General features: G+C 38.9%; 1 protein-coding gene across 3 annotated transcripts in view; it reads left to right on the forward strand.

Moving 5' to 3' along the window:
• The window catches only part of PSEN1 (presenilin 1), a 74,362-nt gene that overhangs the window by 33,779 nt on the left and 15,274 nt on the right, over positions 1 to 25,309 (forward strand). For all 3 annotated transcript variants that reach the window (XM_015071685.3, XM_015071686.3, XM_027066095.2), the window contains 5 exons: positions 2,497 to 2,638; positions 8,555 to 8,622; positions 9,916 to 10,136; positions 14,979 to 15,077; positions 24,033 to 24,119. In XM_015071685.3, coding sequence (XP_014927171.2) covers positions 2,497 to 2,638; positions 8,555 to 8,622; positions 9,916 to 10,136; positions 14,979 to 15,077; positions 24,033 to 24,119 — 617 coding nt within the window. The remainder of the gene's footprint in view (positions 1 to 2,496; positions 2,639 to 8,554; positions 8,623 to 9,915; positions 10,137 to 14,978; positions 15,078 to 24,032; positions 24,120 to 25,309) is intronic.

Raw genomic sequence — 25,309 nt, forward strand, 5'->3', positions numbered from 1 at the left:
TCAGGGCCATTGGTCCCATTGTTCTGCTGGAAGGTTCTTTCCTTTTCTGGCTTTTTAAAAAATGTTTATTTATTTGAGAGAGAGAGAGGGAGGGAGCATATGTGTGTGTGATTGGGGGAGGGGCAGAGAGAGAGGGAGAGAAAGAATCTCAAGCAGGCTCTGTGCTCAATCCCATGAATCACAAGATCATCGTGACGTGAGCCAAAACCGAGTCAGATGCTCAACCTATGGAGCCACCCAGGTGCTCCTCCTTTTTAACTTCGATGGATTAATTCCTCTCATCTTTCTCATCTTCCCTTAAATGTCTAAGTACTCAAAGATAATTGCCCTGATCCTCATAAGAGAATTAGGTCCTTCCTGATGTTCTTTCTCATAGTAACCTGTTCTTTTTCACCTGTCACAAGATGCAAATCTGTTACTTATTTACAGTATTTAAAGCCTGGTTTCCTTCTGTACTGTAAGGCTTATGAGGGCAACTAGTGTCCGGGGCTAGTTATGTAATAAATGCTCAGTAAAAAGTCATTAAATGAAAGGATGAAGAATTAATACAAGCTGGCATTCTCTAGACTCTTGGGAGACTGTTGTGTTGATTCTCTGGTGCTGTTGGTACGACCCCTTTGCCTTTAAGAAAAATGCTTTCAGATTCACCTAGTTCTGTCTCAGGGACTCCCATTGGGCTCAAACAGAGTTTTAAGTGAATTTTGGAATTTGAAATTAGCGAACTGTGTGGTGTTCTGAAAGCCAAACTTGTAATGTTTTGGAAGAAACGCTAAGATAATGAGTAAAGGGCAGGGATTGGAGACAGTAGCCAAAAGAGACTAGGTAATATTATCTGTATACGTTAGAGTTAGTTTGGGCTACATGTTATAGAACAAGGGTTAGTAAGCCATAGTCCAAAGGACAGATCCGCCTGCCACCTGTTTTTATAAATTTTTACTGAAACACAACCATGTTCATTCATTTATATATTGTCTATGGCTGTCTTCATACTGACTTCATACTACAATGGCAGGGTTCAGTGGTTGGAACAGAGACCATATGGCAAAATTTAAAATATGTACTCTCTTGGGGTGCCTGGGTGGCTCAGTCAGTTGAGCATCCCTACTTTTGATATCAGCTCAGGTCATGATCCCAGGGTTGTGGGATCAAGTCCTGCATTGGGCTTTGTGCAGAGTGTGGAGTCTGCTTAAAATTCACTCTCTCTCTCTCTCTCTCTCTCTCTCTCTCTTTCTTCTTCTTCTTCTCCTCCTCCTCCTCCTCCTCCTCCTCCTTCCCCTCTCTCCCACCCATGCCTGCACTCTCTCTCTGTCTCTAAAATAAATAATGAAATAAAATAAAATTTAAAAAATGTGTACTCTCTAGTTCTTTACAGAAAGTTGCCTGACCCTGTTACAGGAAATGAAAACAACTGGTTTAAATGGTATACATATTTTATCTGTTTCCCAGAGAGTGGTATTGGGTACTCAGTCCAGATTGGTATAGTGACTTCACATTTTTCAAGGATTCAGTCTTCTTTCCTTTTCCTTTAGCTTCTATCATTTATGTTATTCAAGGTTCCTTATTGGTACTGGAGCTCTAGGCTTCAAATCAGACAACAGGACGCAGGAAGGAGTGGCAGAGAAGAGGATATAAGACATCTCAGCAGAATTAACGCCTTTCTTAGAAGTTCAGCACAACATATCCGCTTATAACTCATTGACCATATTTAGCCTCATGGCCACACCTAACTGTAAAGAAGTCAGAAAAAAGTCTTTTAGCTGGGAGACTGAGGACCTGGAATAAAAGCATGTTTATGTGAATGAGAAACCAAGGGGAAGATGGATATATTATATCAGAACAGTTCCTATAGGTGAAAAAAAATAATTGTAAGCCACTGTATTATAAGCCCTCTTCCTCTGACAACTATTTGTAGCCTCGGTATATGGCAGAACCCAGTTCTTTAACAAATTGCTAATAAGCTATGGAGAAAGAACATTTGAGGAGTAATTATTTCAATATAAAGCATCCACTAGATGGAGCCAGTGTCTGGTTCACGGAAGTCCACCTCTCCATATTTTGGATATCTCTTTTTATCTTGAAGCACTTTATTTATTTATTTATTTATTTGTTTATTTATTTATTTATTATTTTCTGAAGTTTATTTATTTTGAGAGAGAGACAGCAGGAGTCATGGAGGGGCAGAGAGAGAGGGAGAGAGAGAGAATCCCAAGCAGGTTCTGCACTGTCAGCACAGAGTCCAACGTGGGGCTCGATCTCATGAACCATGAGATCATGACCTGAGCTGAAACCAAGAGTCAGATGCTTAACCGATTGAGCCACCCAGGCGACCCTAAAGCACTTATTTTAAAGTATAGCTAATTTTCTTAGCTAAAATTCTTGGCTAGATTGCTGAGATGGAAAAAAGGTCACTCAAAGATACCAGTTTGAATCAAAGAAACAAGACAAGGAGAGGGTATGTGGTTTGACCTGGGGCTTTTGTGTTTTGTTTTATTACAGAATCTATACCCCATTCACAGAAGACACCGAGACCGTGGGGCAGAGAGCCCTACACTCAATTCTGAATGCTGCTATCATGATCAGCGTCATTGTTGTCATGACTATTCTCCTGGTGGTTCTGTATAAATACAGGTGCTATAAGGTGAGCGTGAGATATGGAGCTTTGGTTTCTACCATGTTCTTTTTGTGATTGGGTTTTCCTGTCTTGTACAAAAGGGTCTTATGTTGTAGAACTGATTTGATTTTGAGTTTTAATTTTTTTTTAATTGTTAGTTTAACTTTAAAAATTTGATTTTTAATTTTCAGATTTTCTTGAGTACAGGCCAGTGGAGCCTCCTTCAGACCCTGGTGTTAAACTCATTGGTGACTGGTTATATTCCCACTTCTGTATTGGGAGCCATCCATCCCTTACTATCTCTCCTGCAGGAGCACTAGTTCTTTCCTTGGGAAATAAGGGCAGGGGAGATTGTGCGGGAAAGACACAGGCCCAACACTCCCAGCCTCTGCCCACTTAGCTCACCTGCTAGCTAAGGGATTCACTCTTGAATTTTTGCCACCTGGCACATATTTCAGATGCGTGCCTCAGAAAAATCACAAATTATTACAAGTCATGAGCCTTTAGGGTCTTTCTCAAAGAAATGAAATGAATGATAACTTTCCAAATATTGAAGTCTACTCGATTTCCTTCTATTTATTTCTGTATATTCTTTAACATGGTTAAGATAAAATGTATAATCAGTATGTGTCCTTTCTTAACTTTCACTTTGGGATAAGCATTTTTCCATATTATAAATTCTCAGAAAGTATGTCTAAAGGCTACATAACATTTGACTCAATGAGCGTATTGTAATTTACTTTCCCTAATCTCCCTGATGTTGGCCATTTAAGTTGTTTCCAGTTTTTTGCTATTCTAAACAATGAATGTCTTTGTGGAGCTTTTTCAGTTTTTCACATTATTTCCTTAGGGTAAAATCCTAGACACAGAATTTCAGGGATGAATTATCTACATATTTTTAACCATTATGGTGTGCAAAATTCCTTTTTCAAAATGATAGTATCAGTTTGTACTTAACACTAGTAGAGAATGAGAATGTCTTACCCTACATTTACCAGCATTGAATTTTAATTTTTATAGATGAAACAAAATGCCTTAATTTGCATTTGGCTGGTATTTAGTAAGATCAAATACCTTTCCAGTGTTCACGAACTTTAAAATTATGCAGAATTTAACCTTGCTTGTTGAAAGTTTGAGTGGGTAGGAGTGTTAACCTAAGTGTTGGCCATCTGTAGTCTTGACATTGTTAGCAAGTGGAAAAGATGGAAGACAGGTGTGTATGATGATGGCAAGTGTCATTAATACTCAGAAAACCAAAGAGCGAATGATGTAAACCCTTGCTGCAAAGCGTTCTCCTCCCCGTTTAAGTATCTTCATGACAATAACTTTGTCTGCCTGTGTTTACTTACTAGGTCCATGTTTCTGCTCTGCTGGACTCACTTTGTGACTCTTTTCTAGATTACATGCTACTTTTCTTTGCGTTTTATGGGGAGTCTGTATCCTGTTTAGGGTCATAACCACACCTGTACACCTTGAGGAAGGACCAATAAGTTCATAACAGCTTTAAAAGTTTGCTTTCCTAAGCTTCTTCCTTTCTGTGATCTCCCTGGTACTTTTTGGGTTTTTTGGCCTCCCTTTTCCATTCCTCCAGCTAGAAATGACTTTATTTTACCAATGACGGGGCTTTGTTTTACCAATGATGGGGCCATGAAGTGGGAGGACAGAGAGAATTGAAACAAGTGCAATGTGCCCCACTCTCTGGGAAGTACAGCTCCTCCAGGTCACAGAGGAAACTTCCCCTCTGAAATTTAGGCTCCTGCAACCCCCACTGCCACCCCCACAGGATTCTTTGGGGGCTGAATGTGAGAGAATGGTGAAAGGAAAAACCCAAAATTGATATTTTTGCATTCTCTTTTTTGTTAGGAGACCTCTTTCCTGTTCCTTTCCAGAACTAGGCTTCTAGAGCTCTCACTGTCTTGCTAATGCCCAGTCAGAGCGGCATTGAATTCTAATGGAGGAGGATAGTACTGGAGGGGAAAAAGTGATCAACATATTTCTCATTCCCCAGCCCACCTGACTGTTCACTTTTCAGAGTCCTCACCTAGCAGCTGCATGCATTCTCTCCAAGTTTTATGGTTGCGTTTGGCAGGAGAGACAGGATAGGTGTGCTTTTACCCCATGGCACCTCGAACCTCTCTTGATACATTTTTGGTCAGTTTTGTGCATCTTTTAGTTACATCTCATGTAACTCTTTTAGAAAGTATGCACGGGTTTATTTTCAGCCACATTTCTACATTTATTTGTTCATGGGTGTTGCTTTGTTTTGCTTTTTAACATTAAGTTCAAGTCTTAGCAGGCACAGCCAATTCTATAGGAACAAGTTGTTTACTTTGATTCCTAGAGTAAAATAAAAGGAGCTTTTGAGTCAGAAATTCAGAAACTTGCCAGGACCTGTTTGGAAATAAACCCTGAAGATTTGTTATGTCACTGGTTGGTTGTGCAATGTCTGTGAGAAGCACAAGAAGCTAAAAGACCAAACAAACTTTTAAAAAGGTAGAGACTGAAAAGGCAGTTAATTATTACATATCAGGTTATAGATGAAGCTATATAACTTACCAAAAGCACATGATTTCCGGCCTGGCTAGTTCAGGGTTTAGAGGAGATGCCTGCTGTTCTACACTGAAGCATGGCTCTTTTCTTTCAGAGCCTTTAGCACAGGAAAGCTGAACTAGGGATTTTTGCAAGATGAGGAAAAAAAGCCCGTTTTATCACCTGATGTTCTAGAAAAAGGGCAAGTGCTATTTAGTCATCATCAGAAGAGGCTTTGAATTCAGGTAATAATTCAGAAAATCATAACATTAGTGACCAAAAACCATTATTACAGACAAAGGGCTAATATCTTTACAATATGAAGAGCTCTTTCAAACTATTAAGAAAATTATGAACATCGTAGGGGCGCCTGGCTCCTACGTAGGGGCGGCTGCCTTGGTTGGTAGAGCATGTGGCCCTTGACCTCTGGCTTGTAAGTTTGAGCCCCACATTGGGTGTAGAGATTACTTTTAAAAAAATGAAATCTTTATAAAAAGAAAAAAAAATTAGGAACATCCTATAAATTTTTAGAAACCCAAGCCACAGGAATTACAAAGGAAATGTAGATGGCCAGGAGAGAAACAGAGAGATGTGTATATATGTTTCCTCAATAGAAAAACAAGAAACATTAGAATAACAAATTGATACATTTCACCTATTGCCTTGGTAAAGATTAATACAGGCTTTTTTGTGTGTGAAGTCACTAAGCCAATATATATCAATAGTCAGTAATAAGAGTCTGTACACTTTGATTCCATAATTTTCCTTTCATGATATATCTGAAATAAAGAATTTGAAATGCAGGAAAATATGTGCATGCTAAGATATTTATCCTAGCATAAATTACAATTGAAAAAAAATTGGAAATTGTAATTCCCTAAGAAATTGGGAATAAGAAAAGGTTAAATAAATAAGAAAAGGTTAAGGGGCATCTGGGTAGCTCAGTTGGTTAAGCATCCGACTCTTGATTTCAGCTCTGGTCATCTCTCACAGTTCATGAGATCAAGCCCCTCATTGGGCAGAGAGAGAATTCCAAGGAGGCTTTGCACTGACAGAACGGAGCCTCCTTGGAATTCTCTCTCTACCCCTCTCTTGCTTGCTCGCTCTCTCTCAAAATAAACTAAAAAGTTTTTTAAAAGGCAGAATATTAAACTGTATATTACTTGATTCTAATATTGTTAAAAGGTCTTTATACATGCAGACAGAAAACATACCTGAAAAAAAAAAAAAGTTAATTAACAACTTTGTCCCCAATCAGTGGGAATTGTTTCCTTCTTTTAGTGTTTATCTTCTCAATATTATGCATATATGTTGCTTTTCTTTTCAGATAAATGCTTTCTTAAAATAATGCCCCCATGTTCCCTTGCTGAAAAAACAAAGAGCTTATCTCAAGAAAGATGAGAATTTCTAGTATTCAGTGTTTACTCCTGCTTTTTAATTCAGCACTTAATACGGGGTACCAATGTACATCTTCCACTTGTTAAAGCTCTTCTGTTTTGTAATATTTTATATAACTTTTTAGTTTTGTAATGGATTATTTCTGTAGCTGAGACTTGGGAGCATGAGGGACTGGGAAGCCCGCAAGGAGGTTGCTTTTTGCTCTTTCAGCTTTACTCGGTTTTCTGCAGACCAACCAGAGGAAGGGCTCCCTTTAGAATATTTTGCTAAAGTTGAAGTATTCAGAGGGAAGTGTATAGGTGTCTTCACTTTACTTTGATATGTATTAAAAATAAAAAGGACTAATAGATGGTGAACTGGATAGAAATGCTGCAAAGCAAGTATAGCAAAATGTGAATGGTAGCTGGATATTCACTGTGAAATTCTTTAAACTTTGCTGTATGTTTGAAAAATTTTTATAATACATTGTTGGGGGAAATTTTTGTGAAAGAACACTAGAAATTAAGTTTGTTGTATTCAGGTAGTCAGTTTAGAATATTCAGATGTCCAAGGAATATCAGCTTCCATGTAAAGCCATTCTTTTGACTTTTCCCCAAATTGTACCATTTTATAAAGTTGTTCTAAAGAAAAAGAGGCAGCAGAAGTCTTTCAAAGGCATTGACAATCCTAGATCACCTTGGGTAATCAAAACAGAACCACAAGAGAAAGAAAAACTAACATACATTTTAATCACAACTAGATTTTGATAGCTTAGAGCCTGATTATTGGAACAACTGGATCTGGGAGGTGGGTGTGGGAGTTTTGTTTTTTTTTTTTAATGAAGACAAAATAATACTCTGGTAAGAGACTATGTTTGGAAAATTTACTGGTTAAGTAACTTCTGTCATTAAACAGTAAGTAAGCTTCATTGAAAGATTGAAGCATATAATGGGTGTATCCACCTCAAAATAATTTCAATTTGGTTAGAAATTATTTGACAGTTTTTTTTGTGCTTCTCCATTCTGTTCTTAAAATCTCCAGGCTCCCTGGGTTGTATTGTATTTTCCCAAATACACCTGTTACATAAAATTAACATTTAAAATGTTCATCTTGTGTAACAGACGACAAAAGTCAAATTCTGATTCTATCTCTCATATTCATAAGCTGTACATGAGTAATAGTGACTAATATTTGTATAGTGCTGTATGAATTGTGCATGATGATGGACTTAGAAGTGTTCCAAAGAATTCTTAATATTACTACTTAGTAATGAACCATGTTAAATAAAATAGAAAGTGTTCTAATACCTACTGAAACTTTAGATTCTGAATATTTCATCAAATGGTTATATAATTTAAAGGCTTATTTTTGTTAATGTATGCATATACAAGTCACCTAATGGAATATCTGATTTTCAATTTTATTGTATTCAGTTTTTTCTATTTATTTCAGAAATACCACGAAAACTTTCCATTGAAAATATTGCTCCTTTAAAGTTTAAATGTGGACCTTTAGTTCCCCAAAAGTCAAATGAATTGATAATTCATTTTAGACTGTATTATTTTTAAAATTTCACATATTTCTGGGGCACCTGAGTGGCTTAGTTGGTTAAGCGTCCGACTTTGGCTCAGGTAATGATCTTGCAGCTCGTGGGTTTGAGCCCCACATTGGGCTTTTTTGTGCTGACAGTTCAGAGCCTGGAGCCTGTTTCAGATTCTGTGTCTCCCTCTCTCTCTGCCCCTCCCCCACTTGCACTCTGTCTGTCTCAAAAATAAACATTAAAAAAATTTTTTTTTAATTTTCATATATTTGTAAAGGAACAAGGTCTGTATATGTCTTGCTGAATTTTCTCTTCTGCAGTAGTTCAGCACCAAAGAGTTCTAATAGAAGTATGCACTGATCCCAAAATCAGTTTGAGTTCTGCCATTTGAAAAGCGTAACACATACAGAAATAATACATTATTTTTGAAGTAAGAAATTTGCCTTTTTGTAGGGTTATGGTATCTGTCAGTTACATTGAACTGCTTTCTTTTCTAGGTCATCCATGCCTGGCTTATTATTTCATCTCTGTTGTTGCTGTTCTTTTTCTCATTCATTTACTTGGGGTAAGTGGTGAAATATTTGGTCTGTTTTTCAGGAATTAAATCTGTTTGATCTATATAACTGTGACTTAAAGCCATGTACTTTGTTGATGAATTACTCTTAAATTATAATTGTTTTTATATATAGTTTGTACCTGGTATATATAAGGCTGGTTAGTATTGTAAAATATCTATGTATATATATTTTTTTAATGGCTACACTAAATTTCTTGATAACATCATATGTCCTAGCTATAAAATTTATTTTGCGTGTTTAATTTTATTATTATCATTCTTTATTTTTGAGAGAGAGTGCGCACGAGTCGGGGAGGGGCAGAGAGAGGAGAGACGCAGTATGCAGAGCAGCTCCAGGCTCTGAACTGGCAGCACAGAGCCCCATGCAGGGCTCGAACCCACAAGCTGTGGGATCATGATCTGAGCCGAAGTCGGACGCTCAACTGACTGAGCCACCCAGGTTCCCCACATGTTTAATTTTTTAATTAATCTATTTTAGTTAAATATTAAGGTTTATTTTTATTTATTTTGAGAGAGAGAGATCAAGGAGGGGAGGGGCAGAGAGAGAGGGAGAGAGAGAATCTCAAGCAGGCTCTGTTCCATCGGTGCGGACCCCAACACGGGGCTCGAACTCATAAACTGTGAGATCATGACCTGAGCCTAAATCAGTATCTCAGCTTGGGGCACCTGAGTGGCTCAGCTGGTTAAGTACCTGACTCGTGATTTCGGCTCAAGTCATGATCTCATATTTGTAAGATCAAGCCCCATGTCAGGGGCTCTGTGGTAAGTGTGGAGCCTGCTTAAGATTCTCTTTCTCTCCTTCCCTCTGTCCCTCCCCTGCTTGTGCTCACTCTCTCTTTCAAAGAATTATAAATAGGGGTGCCTGGGTGGCTCAGTCGGTTAAGCGTCCGACTTCGGCTCAGGTCATGATCTCACAGTCTGTGAGTTCGAGTCCCGCATCAGGCTCTGTGCTGACAGCTCAGAGCCTGGAGCCTGTTTCAGATTCTGTGTCTCCCTCTCTCTGACCCTCCCCCGTTCATGCTCTGTCTCTCTCTGTCTCAAAAATAAATAAACGTTTAAAAAAAATTTTTTTTTAATAAAAAAAAAGAAAAATAAATAAGCTCAACTTGAGGGGACAAGTGAACTAATTTAAAGGAAACTATTAATAGCACAGTTGATAATAAGATATGAAAATATGAAGGTGAGATAGGAATATCTAATTTGGGGGAACCATAGTTCTAAACAATGCTTTGATGAAAATTATATATAAATCTTTTTAGATTTCTGTTTAATTTTTTTCAGGGAAGTGTTTAAAACCTACAATGTTGCCATGGACTACATTACTGTTGCACTCCTGATCTGGAATTTTGGTGTGGTGGGAATGATTGCCATTCACTGGAAAGGGCCGCTGCGACTCCAGCAGGCATATCTCATTATGATCAGTGCCCTCATGGCCTTGGTATTTATCAAGTACCTCCCAGAGTGGACAGCATGGCTCATCTTGGCTGTGATTTCAGTATATGGTAAAACTCAAGACTGACATTTTGTTCATCACAGAAGTACCTCACTGGTGTGTTTCCCTTCCTTTTCCAGTTATCTTGACTTAGGAAAGTGATAACTGTTACATCCCATAGCTCTTCAGTAAATAAGTAATTAGCTATAGTATCTTTTTCATATAAAGATCTCCATTGTTTTGAGGTTAAGTTCTTTAAAAATGTTTTCTGAGTGCCCCCCAGTTGAACCCAGTGATGGATTAGTGGAAGGATCCATAGACTTCTGGTTAGAAGTCTATAGGACTCAGATTTAAGTCCCATCTCTAGCACTGAGTATCTTTGTGACATTAGGAAAGTGCCTCAAACTCTTTGAGCTTCCGTTTCCTCATTTGGAAAATGGGAACGATGCTTCCCAGAGTTGTAAGAGTTCAGAACATATGTTGAAAAACACTAGCAGAGTACTTTATACACATAAAATGCTCAGTTGGTTTTTAAAATCAAAATTAGGTTACCTACTTCTTATAAGGTAACCTGGGTAGAATTATTCTTTTAAAAATAAAACGTATATGGGCAGTGTGAGATTCAAATTCATGAACAACCAGTGTGACATGGGTGCTGAACAGTCAGAATGTGCCCTTGCCATGAATAACAAAAGCAGCTGTATAGGTATGTACTTCGTGGCTGTCGCCCTGCACGAAAGCCAAAAAGAGATCCATTTTCAGAGGTCAGCATGTGGTCTCTGATTATAATTAGACAGTGCTCTTTTATTGCTATTCAAGTGCTTATTAAAATGTTAGGTGACCTGTAGTAGGAATCCTAACCATCCCACTTGATTAATAAAGAAAAAGTCTGTGGAAATAGAATTAATTTGGTTCTGTTCTCATATTTGAGCAGTCCTAGAACTATAGAAGTCATATATTGTTTGTGCTTTTCGTGATGATCTTAGGTTGTACAGTACTTGATGGTTTGCAGAGTACTCATCTATTATTGCATAGCTGTGTTCTGGCCAGTTCTGGCCCCCATCTAATCAGCAGCTGGTAAATACTTTGCAGAGATTTTACTAATATGTTCTTCAGTGCCTTTTCAACAGCTGCAGTTTGCTTTCACCTTCAAAGGGACACATGCTAGATCTTTACCTAGCTGCTCATGGAATTCTTCAGCAGTGCAACCGTTGCGTATTATTTTTGTTGTCTAGATCTTAACCACATCCAGCTTTCTCCAGGAGCACAGATACAACATCACACTGATGATATTATCCTCTGAAGAGATTCATTTGACATACTCATTGGAGATATACAAATATTCACAAAGGAGCTAAAAAAAATGGGGTGGGCATTGCCTATACATAGTACAAGGCTTTGCCACCCCAGTTGAATTCCTGAAAATTATTTGGTGCGCTGAGGTGTAGCTGCGCACTGAAGAGAAAGTTCTCAGATTGAGTGGATGTGCAGGGCTGCCTCTACCGGTGAAACAGCAGCAGCACCAAACTGCACATAGTCTTTATTTCATGTTCGCCAGGTATAAACATCAAAGAATGTGAAAACATGGGAGGAAAACCCAAAGAGCCTCCAGACGTAGACCAAACACATATCTGGTGTTTACGGGAAAGCATGTAGGGAAGATGTGCTGTTTCGAGGACTGCTAGGCAATTAGAGGGGTCTGGTTCCCTAATGGCTCCTGGGAGGTCAGGGGGCTCTGTTCTCATTGTGCTATCGCGTTTGACAGCCTTGAGACCAGAACATTGCTGATGTTTCAGCAGTTACCCCATTCACTTACCCAGGGCTTACAGTACAGTCTCTGGAAATAACTCCACACTGAGGCCTTCTACATCTCTGACACCGTCAAGAAATAGCAACAGAGCCTCCCTATATCCACAATGTTAAAATAAGCCCCGTATTTTTTTAGGCGTTTTTGGGATCTGGAGGCAACCTATCGCTCATTTACAAATTTTACTTAAGCCTGTTTATACTGTTAATAACAAATTGGCCCATCTTGAATTGGGGCCTCCTACAATAAAGGGCTCTAAGAATCTCCAAATTGTAATAGAACAGTCACTTCCCTTAATGTCCCCTCTCCCTACCTCCAGAGAATCATTCACTGTAGGAGCTCTGGCAACCTCCTTTCACACCTGAAATCTCTGGACCACTTATGATCAGAAGTTGCCCGTGGATTCTGGTGTGAGAAACTGCCCTCCTCAGTCTCCTGCTATATACCATCAGAGTGGCAGTTGGAGAGTACATATTGAGCTCTCCTGGAAACAAAAGTTTTTCACAGGCCCTGAACCTGTGGAGCTCCCTATCTTTCTGTGTGTCATGGAGGCAGCATTTTGCAAGTTCAAGACAACTACCAGGGCCTCCCTGCTAAGACAGAAATGTTACCTACAGGATAGAGCCAAGTCTGGGCCTTCTGGAGCATTGCACCTACAAGAGAGGTGGCCCCTTCTATCCTTAGTCCCCTGCTGGTTGACAGGGTGCTAGAAGAGGTCACCCCTCTCTCAGACCTGTGGCTACCTGGGAAGCCCTTTGGGAACGAACGAGTGGACGGCAGTGGGAGTTTGTACACCTTATGGACAGCATCAAAGTTACACGTGATGAAACTTACTAAAGAGCTTCTTCTTTTCGTTCCCTAACCCAGACATCCTTGATCAGAGAGTGGGATCCAGAGGTCAGCAAAATTAGCTGAACTTTAGCCAATCATCTTATCCTAGCCAACAAGTGACTTCATCTCTGCATTTTTACAGACGCCTGGGCCATTGCCAATGGTGTAGTCATCTGGTTCCATCAATGGTAGCAACAGCAATTACTTATCCAAGGTTTTCCTCTTTAAGGAAAATAACTGTGGGAATCTCTGGCCTCACAGATAACCAGAATATATATCAAGGTTACACATGTCTCTGTACAAATTAAAGCCACAGTCTAGGCCTCACTTTATCCACTGTGGAGTTCCAGACATTGTTAATAGTGACTATCTCACCTGTAAAAGTACACAATGCTGGGCTCTTGAACAAGGGTTTCAGTGGGACTTTCACCATCCCTACCAGCCCCAGGCTACAGGCCTCACAGAGCACCGTTGTGACATACACAAGCAAGTTAAAATTTAATTAAATGGAACGTGGCATTTTCTATCAGTAGACATTACAGGTGAATTGTAATAATGAGTCTGGTGCTATTTTTTATGTCCAAAAACAAAGAGTGCCACTTACGGAGGCAGCTGCCTTCGGTTCAGAACCAGGCTCCTCTCCTATCAGTTATTGGCCGTCTGTTATTAGTCACAATGCTCAACCCCTAAATCTTAGTTATTGTGAAGAATAAATGAAAAAATACATGTAATACATTTAGAACAGTATCAGTAAATGTTAGCTGTTATTTTTCAAAATATAAAATCCCATAATCAAGGCAGTAATTCCTGTTTACTGCTAACAAACCTGAAGTTTAGAGAAGTAAAGTATTTGCCCAGGCTTACAGTGTTTGATCTAGAATCTGAATCCCAAGTCCAGTATGCTTTCTACTGTGTTACATTATTTCTCCCATTTACCCCTTTTTGTACCATACACGATACAAATTATTTCTACAGAGCTTTGAGTTCCTTTAAGAGATTGTATCCATCGTTTAGTGATTCTCAACTCCCTTTTTATAAGGTCTGAAGATTTTTTAATTTGTCACACAGGTTCTAAAAATTCTTAAACAAAATTAAGTCACTTTAATTGTTCTAAAAATAAGGGAGTTTATCATTTAGCGATTCTGTAAGGGGCAGCATGTCATAAAACCGAGATAGTTACAGGACACAGCCCCTTCAAACAGGTTGAAAATCTCATTATTTCAGAGCACGGCAAATTTCCCTTTTGTCATTCAAAACAAATCAAAGTGGAAGCAGTGAGAGCTGAGAATTCTTTGTGTGATTTAGTATATTAGTGGTAGTAGTATAAAAGGAGACATGACCACTTGCTGGTGTGAGGGTTTTTTTTTTACTTAAATGCATCTGAATGATGACAGTGTCAACACAAGCTGTCAAGTCTTCCTTGACAAATGTAGCTACCCATTTTAATAGTGTTAAATATTTGAAATTTTCTGTACTTCTGTGTTTTGAATTTTTAGGGCAATAAAGAAAATGTAAGAAAAATATGCAGTTGATGGAAAGAGATAGAATTAAAAATAGCTGAGGCAAATCTCCTCCTCTCTGAGTTGCTATTTTTATGAAATAGGCCACTTTTCAGCTCCACATGCATTCTAAGGCTTGCATATTGTGAAATGCTTTTGACAGGAGAACAAAAGAAATACTAAAGTTTCTCATGCAAAGATTTATTATTTTGTTGTGTTTAAATTTACTTCCCTCTTACTTCAAGTATCCCTAAGTAGTACCTATACTGTTTTTAAAAAGGTGAGGGAATGAATCTTCTACTCTCCATATTTTGAAAAATGGAGTAATCCCCTCTATTAAATTCCTCTCAGTATAAAGCTTCCATCTGTGGCTCCTGATAAGATTTGTTTGGAAATGGCTTGTCTTTGTTTCTGCTTATTGGAAATTGGAAATTCCAATAAACAGAAATAATGATCTTGTCATTATCTCTGCCTCTTTTCTTCAAACTGGGAAGACTTATTCCTAGAACTCAGTAATGATACACTGTTAACCAACTAGCAGGAAAAACCAAAATGAAATTTACGTGGATCTTCTGTATGGTTTTGTGTATCTTGTTTAGGTTGTCCCTCCCCCCCCCACCAGTTTACCTGCTGTTTATTTCATATTCATTCAACATCTTCCCCTCTAAATAAGACATTACCCCTTTTCCCTTGGTTAATTCCTCCCTAGCAGACCCATTTACAAGTTGAGCTGATATATTTTTCCAGATTAAAAATAATTTTTTTTTCTTTCTAGATTTAGTGGCTGTTTTGTGTCCAAAAGGCCCACTTCGTATGCTGGTTGAAACAGCTCAGGAAAGAAATGAAACTCTCTTTCCAGCTCTCATTTACTCCTGTAAGTATTTTGGAATAATGTTAAGTTAGTAATCAGCTTAGAATTTATAGGAACTCAAACACAAGTGGTTGTGGTCGTTATCATCATACTTTTTCTCATTTTAAAAGCATAGATAACATTAAGGGAACTTCTACACATTCCTGTTTCCTTGGTAACTATTGTCTTCCATTTGAACCTAGTTCAAGACAGTTTTCAATAGATACAGAACTAGAAGAAATAGGGGTGCCTGGGTGGCACAGTCAGTCAAGCATCCGATTCTTGATTTCAGCTCAGGTCATGATTTCATGGTTCGTGAGTTTGAGTCCTGCATCGAGCTCCATGCTGATGGTGCAGAGCCTGTTTGTGATTCTCTCTTTTCTCTCCCCGCCCCTCCCCAGCTCACCCTCTCTTTCTCAAAAATAAATAAACTTAGAGAAGAAGAACTATTTAGAGAATGGGGAGCCAGTGTTCTCATTTAAAGTCTCGTATGTCAAGAATGAGCATTTGTTATGTACACTTACTGCCAGTGAAGCTTGCCCTAATTCATTGAAAGAATGGTACTGTTCCTTCACAATCTGTTTGCCCCTTTTGTTGTTATTTTGGGGTCATATTCTTCCTAATCATTTGGTACATAAGCATTTGGGCTTTGACCAAATCTGCCAGAGCACTGTGGGGGACATAAAGATGTTTAAGATACTTTGCCTTCCTTAAAGCTCCTTGGCTTACAGTTTAGAGTGTATAAATAAGCAACATCCAAGGCGTTCTTACCTGATCCAGAAGTGGCACAAAGTGTCAAGAGAATTCGAAGAGGGAAAAACCTGGCTGGGGGATCAGGAAGGCTTCATGGATGTGATAGCATTTGGATTGATTGAACCTTTTAAGGATGGTAGGATTTCTGCAAACACAGATGGAAGAGTTGATTCCATAAGGGGGTTTATCACAAGACTGTCTTTGAGACATAAGAATGGGGCATGTTTATCAGATTTCAGATGTTCAGATTGACTAGAACACGGAGTACAAATTGGAAAGGCAGATTAGGGCAAGATCAAGGATAGCTTTGTGTGTCTGGCTTAGATATCTGTATGTGATCACTGAGGAATCACAAAGGTTCTTGAGCACAAGAGAAATGTGATCAGAGCTGTGGCTTTATAAGCTTGCAGCATTGTGCAAAATGAATTGGGGGCAGTGAAAACTGAGGTAATGGGAAGCATAACTAAACAGATAATGCTGTAATTTAGGTGGGAGGTGATGAAGGTCTGAATTTTGGTGTTGGGAATGGCAGTCAAGGGAGAGGACTGACAAGAGGTTTTGGAGGTAGAATTAGTAGGTAATTCCTAGCAACCGATGAGAGAAGTCTTAAGCCTGAAGGAAAGGTGATGATGAAACATTTCTCTTGTTTGAGGAATGTTTAGTTTTGTCTGGGCACATATCTTATTTAGTTGATGGGACCTCTGAGTCATCCAGGGAGAAATTTCCACCAGAAGTGTAGACGCAAAGTGCTAGTTCTTGGGGAAAGGTCGACATTAGAAGTGCAGAACGGAAAGGGTCATCGTGGCGGTGGTAGTTGAAGCTTTGGGAGTGGATGAGTGGTTCAGACAGAAGTGGATGAGGAGAGGTTGTCAAGGAGAGAACTTTGTCAACTCCTGTGTTTAGAGAGTGAGAAAATGAAGAGACAACAATTAAAGAGAGGAAAATATCAGACAATTGGAATAGCCAGGACCTTCCACTTCAAAAACCAGTATCAGGACTTGTTTTCCTTGTCAGTATGTGAAGTGGCTACGTAGTATTCTCTTACATAGATGCTCAGAAATAGGTGTCCTTATTGGTAGACCTGTAGATCATTTCCATTTCTTTTCTGTCACAAACAGTGCTTGCAGAGAGCATACATTTTTGTGAATATTTTTGTAAGATGCCTTCTTAAAAATGGAATTGCTGTGGCGCTGGGGTGGCTCAGTCGGGTAAGCATCCAACTTTGGCTCAGGTCATGGTCTCACGGTTTGTGAGTTCAGCCCCACATTGGGCTCTGTGCTGACAGCTCAGAGCCTGGAGCCTGCTTCAGATTCTGCGTCTCCCTTGTTGCATCCACGCGACTCCTGAAACAGAATGCTACGGGCACCAGTGACAGTCACAACAAAGTTTATTGCAATGAGAGGCAAGGCTGTCCGATCGGGACCAACAGTCTTGATCAGAGTGCGGCCCCAAACAGCCGGGGTACAGAGTTTTTAAAGCCGATCACATAGTTTTATCATTACCTGGGAACAGAACAGAGAAACAGTTCCCAGATGAGTTAGAAACAGTTCCCAGATGAGTTAGAAACAGTTCCCAGATGAGGTGATTATTTTAGACTTTCTTCGCTAAGTTGCAACCAGTGGATCTCCTTGACGTTGCCTCTGATGCTCTTTTCTTTGAGCTTTTGTTTCCTTCATTGGTAAAGCCTGATTTACAAGAGTACGAAGCATAATTTACAAGAGTAAAGCAAGGCTGTTATCTCTTGACCTTCAGTGTCAGAACAAAGCTCTTATTTTTCAAGCTACGAGTTAGCCCTACACTACAATTTAACCCTTACACCCTCTCTCTCTACCCCTCCCCCCTCATGTGCGCGCACTCTCTCTCTCAAAAATAAATAAACGGCAAAAAAAAATTTTTTTTAAATGGAATTGCTAAGTCAAAAGATGTATGCCTTTAAATTTTGATAGATCCAAATTGCCTCCTAAAAAGGCTATACCCGTTTATATTTCCTTTAGTAGTGTTAAAGTACCAGTTTCGTTATACCTTCATTATTACGTGTGAGTGAAACAAATAGGCAAAAAATAACCTCTTATTTATTTTGCATCTTGGGTTATTAACTAATAACTATTAGTGATTATTTGGACTTTTTTTCATGTTTTTCTTAGCTATATATATTTCTTATTTTGTGACTGGGTATAGTATTGTTTTACATGTTTTCAAAAGTTTTAATTGTGCAACTGATTATGCTGGAAAATATTAAATATGGTAGATAAAGCAGAATTTCACTGTAACTATCATCTCCAATCATAATACCTTACTAGCAGTTACCCCTATAATCAATATGATACATATCCTTGTAGGCTTTTTTTTTTCTTGCCTGTTATTCTGTTGGGTTATTAGAAAAGCAGTTTTAAGGAGAGAATGTCAAATGCTACAAAGAAGCCAAAGATAATGAGGACTAAATAAACCATATAGATTTGGGTGCCTTGGACATCTTCAGTGGCAATTAAGAGAGCATTTCAGTAGAGTGATAGGACCAGAGGCAATAGCTCCTAAGGGAAGGAAGTGTGTCTGCTTTGCTGTTGCTGATCCTGGCAGTGGAATTGATGGTGTGGCCAGAGAATGGGTGGTGCAGGAGGGTTGGGACAGTGCACATCACCTACTGCTGCAGATTCCTGTCTCATAGCCAGGGCAGTGGTGACTTGAGAGGAGAGCAGCTCTGAGGAAAGGTGTTGGCAGGAGACAGAAGATGTAACTGTGTTTCTAAGGTTGAGAGGAAGGAGCCTGTGGAGAAAGCCTTTGAAACGACCAGCAAGAAGGAATGATTAATGGAACAAGGTTATCAACAAAGCAGGTAGAAATTGCTCTAGGAGTTCAGGAAGACGAATTAGATGAGAACAGGGAAAGACCTGGAAAGAAGGAAAAAGGAAGACGAAAATGCAGAGGGTAGTGAGACATAGTGAAAGATACAGGTAAAGTTGAGAGCACGTGTTAGTTGACCTTAATCTTCTTGTGAACTCGATGTGAGGTCACTTGCGGGAGGTGGAAAGGTGGGGACTGTGCTTGTAGCTAGAGAAGTCTGATAAAGTGTTAAGAAACCCATTGTCTGGAATGCAAGGATCGTTGTGTTACTCTTTCTCCAGTATAAATTTATTATCATCTGCTTCCTGTGTTTTTTAACAGAAAAGAACAGATGACGTTTTGAACATTTTACTCCTAATCACATTTGGGTGTGAGCTTCTTATGTGTTATTCCTGGAAATAAAAATCCATTTATGTTTTTTATATTTGTGCATACAGAATGTTCCACCAAATGTTAATAATGAATGCTGGTTGGAAGTAACCTAAGTATCCATCAAAGGGAACACTTGCAAATAATTATGGTACAATCATAAAATAGATAACTGTACAGCCATTCAAAAGAATGAGGCAGTGGGGCACCTGGGTGGCTCAGTCAGTTAAGCATCTGACTCTTGATTCCGGCTCAGATCATGATCTCAGGGTTGTGAGATCGAGCCCAAGTTGGGCTCTGTGCTGGGGCTTGGAGCCTGCTTGAGATTCTCTCTCCCTCTCTCTTAGCCCCTCTCCTGTTAGCATGCTCGCTCGCTTTCACTCTCTCTCTTTCAAAAAAAAAAAAAATGCAGTAGCTCTGTATATGTCCAGTTGTGTTTTTTTTTTTTAATGTTAAAGATGACATACTAAAAACAGAAAGCAAGATTGAAAGCAGTAATGCAGTGTCCTGTGGGAGGAGTAGGGGAAAGGAGCTGTCTATGGAAGTCTGTATACATGCAATCCTGATGATACTTTTTAAAAACTGACAAAAGGCTAGTAGTGTTTACCTCTGAGAAGTGGGATTTAGAGATTTGGTAGCTTTTATATTTTTTCTTTATACCTTTCTCCACTTGTAGAGTTTTAATTGTCCCTTGTGTTTTTTAAAAAGTTAATTATGGATGTCAAAGGGGAGGGATTTTGAGTTTTTAAATTATTATTTGTGTTTTCATAATTTTACATTGTTTTACTGTTCTGTCTGCTGTTAGCTTCTTTCACAATAATGTGGTGACACATTTAAGGTGGTTTAAAACTGAAACCTTAAAACTTTAAAACTCAGTGCCTTAAAAATACGAGTCACTTATCACCGCCCCCCCCCCCCCCATATCTGCAGGTGGTTTGATTCACTGAGCTGATCTGAGTTGGCTGTTCTAGCCCAGCTCCACGTGCTCCCTTTCTTCCAGCAGTGGGCTCCTCGAAGACCTGTTCTTACTGGCTAGAGGAACGACAGAGCAGCAGCAAGGCCTTTGAAGGCCTAGGCTCGATGTTAGCATGCCATCACCCCTTCCACATGTCATTGGTTGAAGCAAACCACATAGCTGAGTCCCAGGTCAGGAAGAGGAGGAGAACGACATGCCGTTCACAGTAGCCATGGCACGAGTATGGGTGCAGAAGGGGTGAAGAATTGGCAGTGGTTTTTCAGTTTGCCACAACATTAAACATACATACTGATTTTATACATCAAATAAGCATTTACTTTGTTGTTTTAAAATATCATTTGCATGTCACATTTTTAAAAACTCAAGTCTGCATAACATTTGACATTCTAAGATATTTTAACAGTAATTCAACATATGTGGAAAAACATTAAGCATAAACCTTTACCTTCTGTGTATATCAGACAGGTCCAAGAAAGCATCTGTTCTCATGAAATACTAAATCTGTCATGAGGATTTTATAAATCACTGAGTTTAAGAGGGCTTCTTTTTTTTTTTTTTTTTTTTTTTAATATTTGTTGTTTTATATTAGAGTATGAGTGAAGGAGGGTCAGAGAGGGAGACACAGAATCTGAAGCAGGATCCAGGCTTCAAGCTGTCAGCCCAGGGCCTGATGCAGGCTCAAACCCACAGACCGTGAGATCATGACCTGAGTTAACCAGTTGAACCATTCAGGCTCCCCTACTATTTGCTCTTTAAAAATGCTGTCCTTTGGGGCTGCTTGGGTGGCTCAGTTGGTTAAGCATCTGACTCTTGATTTTGGCTCAAGTCATGATCTCACGGTTTGTGAGATCGAGTGCTACATCAATCTCAGGCTGCACTGGCAGCTTGGAAGCTGCTTGGGATTCTCTGTCTCCCTTTCTCTCTGTCCCTCCCGCCCCAAAATAAAAAACATTAAGAAAATAATTTTAAAAAAAGCAATCCTTTTTTGCATTTCTATACTCTTCCCCAGTTAATGATATTTGGTTTGCAAAAGCATCTTATCCTCACAAAATGTGAGCAGCATTTTTTTGTTTTCTGTTTCCATCATTCTGACAGGAAAAATGTACACCTGGCTTTGGAACTAAATCATTCTTCCCTAGTAGAGGTGGTCTACTCTGGTAGCTTATCAAAAACTGAGGCTAATAGTTCCTTGAGGGTAGATCATTTCATTCAAAGCATTTCTTTGATTTCATATCAGTTTGGGGGAGTTTAGATTATGTTAATTTTTAAAATTGCATATTTTTCTAATCTGAGATGTTTGGTGTTAAAAGATTCAGAAGTGGGTTTTTAGATATTATTTTAGTAATATTAATTCATTCAACAACTACATATTCTGTTCATGATAAGTTACATCAGTGGTTAGCAAATTACTACCTGTAGCCAAATCTGGCCCACAACCTGTTTTTGTACAGCCTGTATGCCAAGAGTGGTTTTTACAGTTTTAATAAAAAAGAAAAGAAAAGAGAAGAGTATGTGACAGAGACTAGATGTGACCCATAAGCCCAAAACATTTATTATTTGGCTCTTTATAGAAAAAGTTTGCTGACGCCTGATTTCCATAGTACTATTAATTTTTTTTTAATGTTTGTTTATTTTTTGAGAGAGAGAGACAGTGCGAGTGGGAGAGGGGCAGAGAGAGAGGGAGATACAGGATCCAAAGCTGGCTCCAGCTCCAAGCTGTTAGCACAGAGCGCAATGTGGGGCTTGATCTCACAAACCGCGAGATCATGACCTGAGCCGAAGTTGGATGCTTAATTGAGTCACCCAGGCGCCCCTCCATGGTACTATTAAATGTTAAAACAAAAGAGTTTGTTGTTATATTTTTTCATACTTGAATTGAGAAAATCAAATAAATACTTGCTACCTTCATTGCCAAGAAGGCTACAGAAATTCATAAGCCTTATACAGAGTTTCTCTTCTTTGGGTTTGAATTTAAGAGTGTATTGCATACCTGAATTATGTTGACTTTGACCACTTAGTTGGGTTATCATATAATGAAACTTGTTTGACCTTAAAATCCTGAAGCCTCAGTAAACAAGAAAGTGTAGCTGTTATAGAATTTTCAGCTTCTAGGGGCACCTGGGTGGCTCAGTCGGTTGAGCATCCGACTTTGGCTCAGGTCATGATCTCCTGGCTTGTGGGTTTGAGCCCTGCATCGGGCTCTGTGCTGACACCTTGGGGCCTTGGGCCTGCTTTGGATTCTGTGTCTCCCTCTCTCTCTCTGCCCCTCCCCTGCTCATGCTCTGTGTCTGTCTCTCAAAAATAAATAAACAGGGACACCTGTTTATTAAACAGGTGGCTCAGTCGGTTGAGTGTCCGACTTTGGCTCAGGTCATGAGTTTGGCTCAGCTCATGAGTTCGAGCCCGCCGTCGGGCTCTGTGCTGACAGCTCCGAGCCTGGAGCCTGCTTCAGATTCTGTGTCTCCCTCTCTCTCTGCCCCTAACTCACTCGCATTGTGTCTCTGTTTCTCTCAAAAATAAATCTTAAAATAAATAAATAAATAAAATAAACAAACAAACATTAAAAAAGTTAAAAAAAAAGAATTTTCAGCTTCTTTGGTTGTGTATTTGTTTCATAAGTTATTCAGAAAGCCTAAGGGTATTAGGAACATGGATATAATTATAAAATCAGTGGTAACAAGCCAGAAATTCATAGATGCCAAGTGTCTTATTTAAAATTGCTTACTGTGACCATAGATTAGACTCAGGTTGCTGCTAGCATTTGGTTTCTGCTATAGCCCTATATGCACATGTTTATAAGTATTTTTGTATTATTGTTAGTGTATTTTGGGGATATTTCCCAAAAGTGGTATTCCTGAATAAAAGGGTTAATGCACAGGTAGTTTTTTTTTTTAATTGAAGTATAGTTGACATACAATATTATAGTAGTTTCAGATGTGATTCAGCATTTATGCACATTATGAAATGCTCACAGTGGTAAGTATAGTTACCATCTGTCACCTTACAAAGTTCTTATATTACTGACTTATTCCCTATGCTGTACTTCACATCCATATGACTTATTTTATGACTCAAAGTTTGTACCTCTTAATACCCTTCACCTGTTTTGCCCATCCCCCGTCCACCCTCCCCTCTGGCAACCACCAGTTTGTTCTCTGTATTTATGGATTTGCTTCTGTTTTGTTTTGTTTATTCATTTATTTTAGTGTAGTAGCATAAACATCTAGGTTCGTCCATGTTGCAACTGGCAAGATTTCATTTTTTTTTGGCACATACAGTTTTATTAGAGGTTACCAAATTCTCTTTCAACAGGAGCTATATAGGAGCTATACCATTTTTTTTAACCCACCTGCAATATAGGAGAAGCACCATTTTAAAAGTATTCATGTTGTCCTTTAACTAAAATGTGACAGAGATGTGTGTATATACCTAGATCTATATAGATATATATGTTATTTTTATGGAAGGGACATAGAATAAGCCAGTTGACTATCCCCTTTATGTTTGTTGCTTTTAACCTTTTTTTAATACTTGTATATCATGTAGTTTAGCATTATTGAAAATCCAGAAGTGAGGCATAATGTGAAAGAAACTTATTCAGTCATCCTTAGAATCATCATGATCATCTGATGCTTTTGTGAGCCCTGGTTTGTTCTCTGATTTAGTTCCAATAAGTAATTTTCATCAGTGATTTCACACTGTTTTAGGAAATTCAGCTAGTCCAGCTTGAGTCTGACTGGCCTGAACAGTTTTCTCTCTGGTTACTTTGCAGGGACTGGAAATAATGAGGAACTGTTTTACAATAGCAGCTGCAGTTGGGAAGCTAGAGTAAATGCTCAGTTTTAGGATTTTTTCTTTAATCTGCCCAAATCAAAGAAAACCTTTTATGGTTTTTAATCTGCATTTATTTCTGATTGTTAACGATACTTAAGGCAACATTAAGAAGATTGGTGATTTGTGTAGGAAGATAATGGCCTGTTCTCTAGTCACATACTTTCTGTGTTTAAAGTTCTTATCTGGACTTTTATCTTTCCCAACAGCAACAATGGTGTGGTTGGTGAATATGGCAGAAGGAGACCCAGAAGCCCAAAGGAAGGTATCCAAAAACTCCAATTGTAATGCACAAAGTAGGTGACTTTTATTTGGTAATTTCCTGTTTTTTCTGGGTCATTGTCGTGTTATATTGGCTGACAGTGAGCTAAGAAGCAATGATTTTAACCTCTGTCTTTGGTCATGGACTCTTGAGCACCTCCTGAAAGCTGTGGTAATATCCAGTAAATACAGATAAATATTTAAGGAGTTCAGACACTCTAAACCCAACTGCACACCCAAGGCACCCTAGGTGAAGAACTTCTGCCATTCAGTGCCCTTAATACCAGTATGGAAAGGTTCAAATTGAGGCTGTGATTTAAAAAAGGAAAAATAATCTTGGTTTCGAAACCTGTAAAAATGAGAGCCTCTTATCTGATATGGCCAGGGTAATTTAAGTATAATTTGACTTGAGATGCAATCATGTTTATACCAAGAAGATAAAATATTCCAGGTGGACAGGACTTTCTGGAGGAGAATAAAAGTAATGATCCAGGGTGGGAGATCAAAAGGCCTCTGTGGGTACTACCGAAGATGTTAAGGAGAACATAAGGTAGGAGTTGGTGGAGAGAACTGGAATAATAGCACACCATAAATAGTCAAGAAGAAAGGAAAGTTATTTTTAAAACAAAAAGAGCTAACCTCATGAGGAAGCTGAAAAACAGGCAGAGTAAAGATTGGTGAGAGAAGAAAAAAGGGCCTTAATCGAGTTACTGTTTGTCAGGAAAAGGGAAGTTGGGGTTTTATGGAGCCAGGAGATCTGCCGAGTTGGTGCTGCAAGGAGGGCACTGTCCCCTGAGAACCCCACAGCAGTCCAGGTAGAGAAGTAGGAAATACGTTGGAAACAGTTGTTACAAGGCCAGTTATTATGTTAACCTGTGTGAAACTAAAGAAAATTAAAAGATTGTTATCTATGAGTTATATATGTGAGTATGAATGTGGTTTTGGTACATCAAGATTTTATTCTTCTAACAAATAGTGATTGAGCTCCTGTGTGCCTGGTATTTTTCTGGGCACTGGGGTACAGCCCTGAACAAGATACCTTGTCCCTGTGGAGCTTCTAACCTATTTGGAGAGATACAGATGTTCAACAACGAATTCCACAAATAATTCGTACACTTGTGATCAGCCTACAAAGGAGATGTATAAGTTGGTATGAAAGTTTATAGAAGAGGAATTTCCTTTACTCTGGAAAATCAGGAAGGCTTCCCTGAGGAAGTGACAGTAG

The sequence above is a fragment of the Acinonyx jubatus genome, chromosome B3, assembly GCF_027475565.1.
Source record: "Acinonyx jubatus isolate Ajub_Pintada_27869175 chromosome B3, VMU_Ajub_asm_v1.0, whole genome shotgun sequence".
Lineage (NCBI taxonomy): Eukaryota > Metazoa > Chordata > Mammalia > Carnivora > Felidae > Acinonyx > Acinonyx jubatus.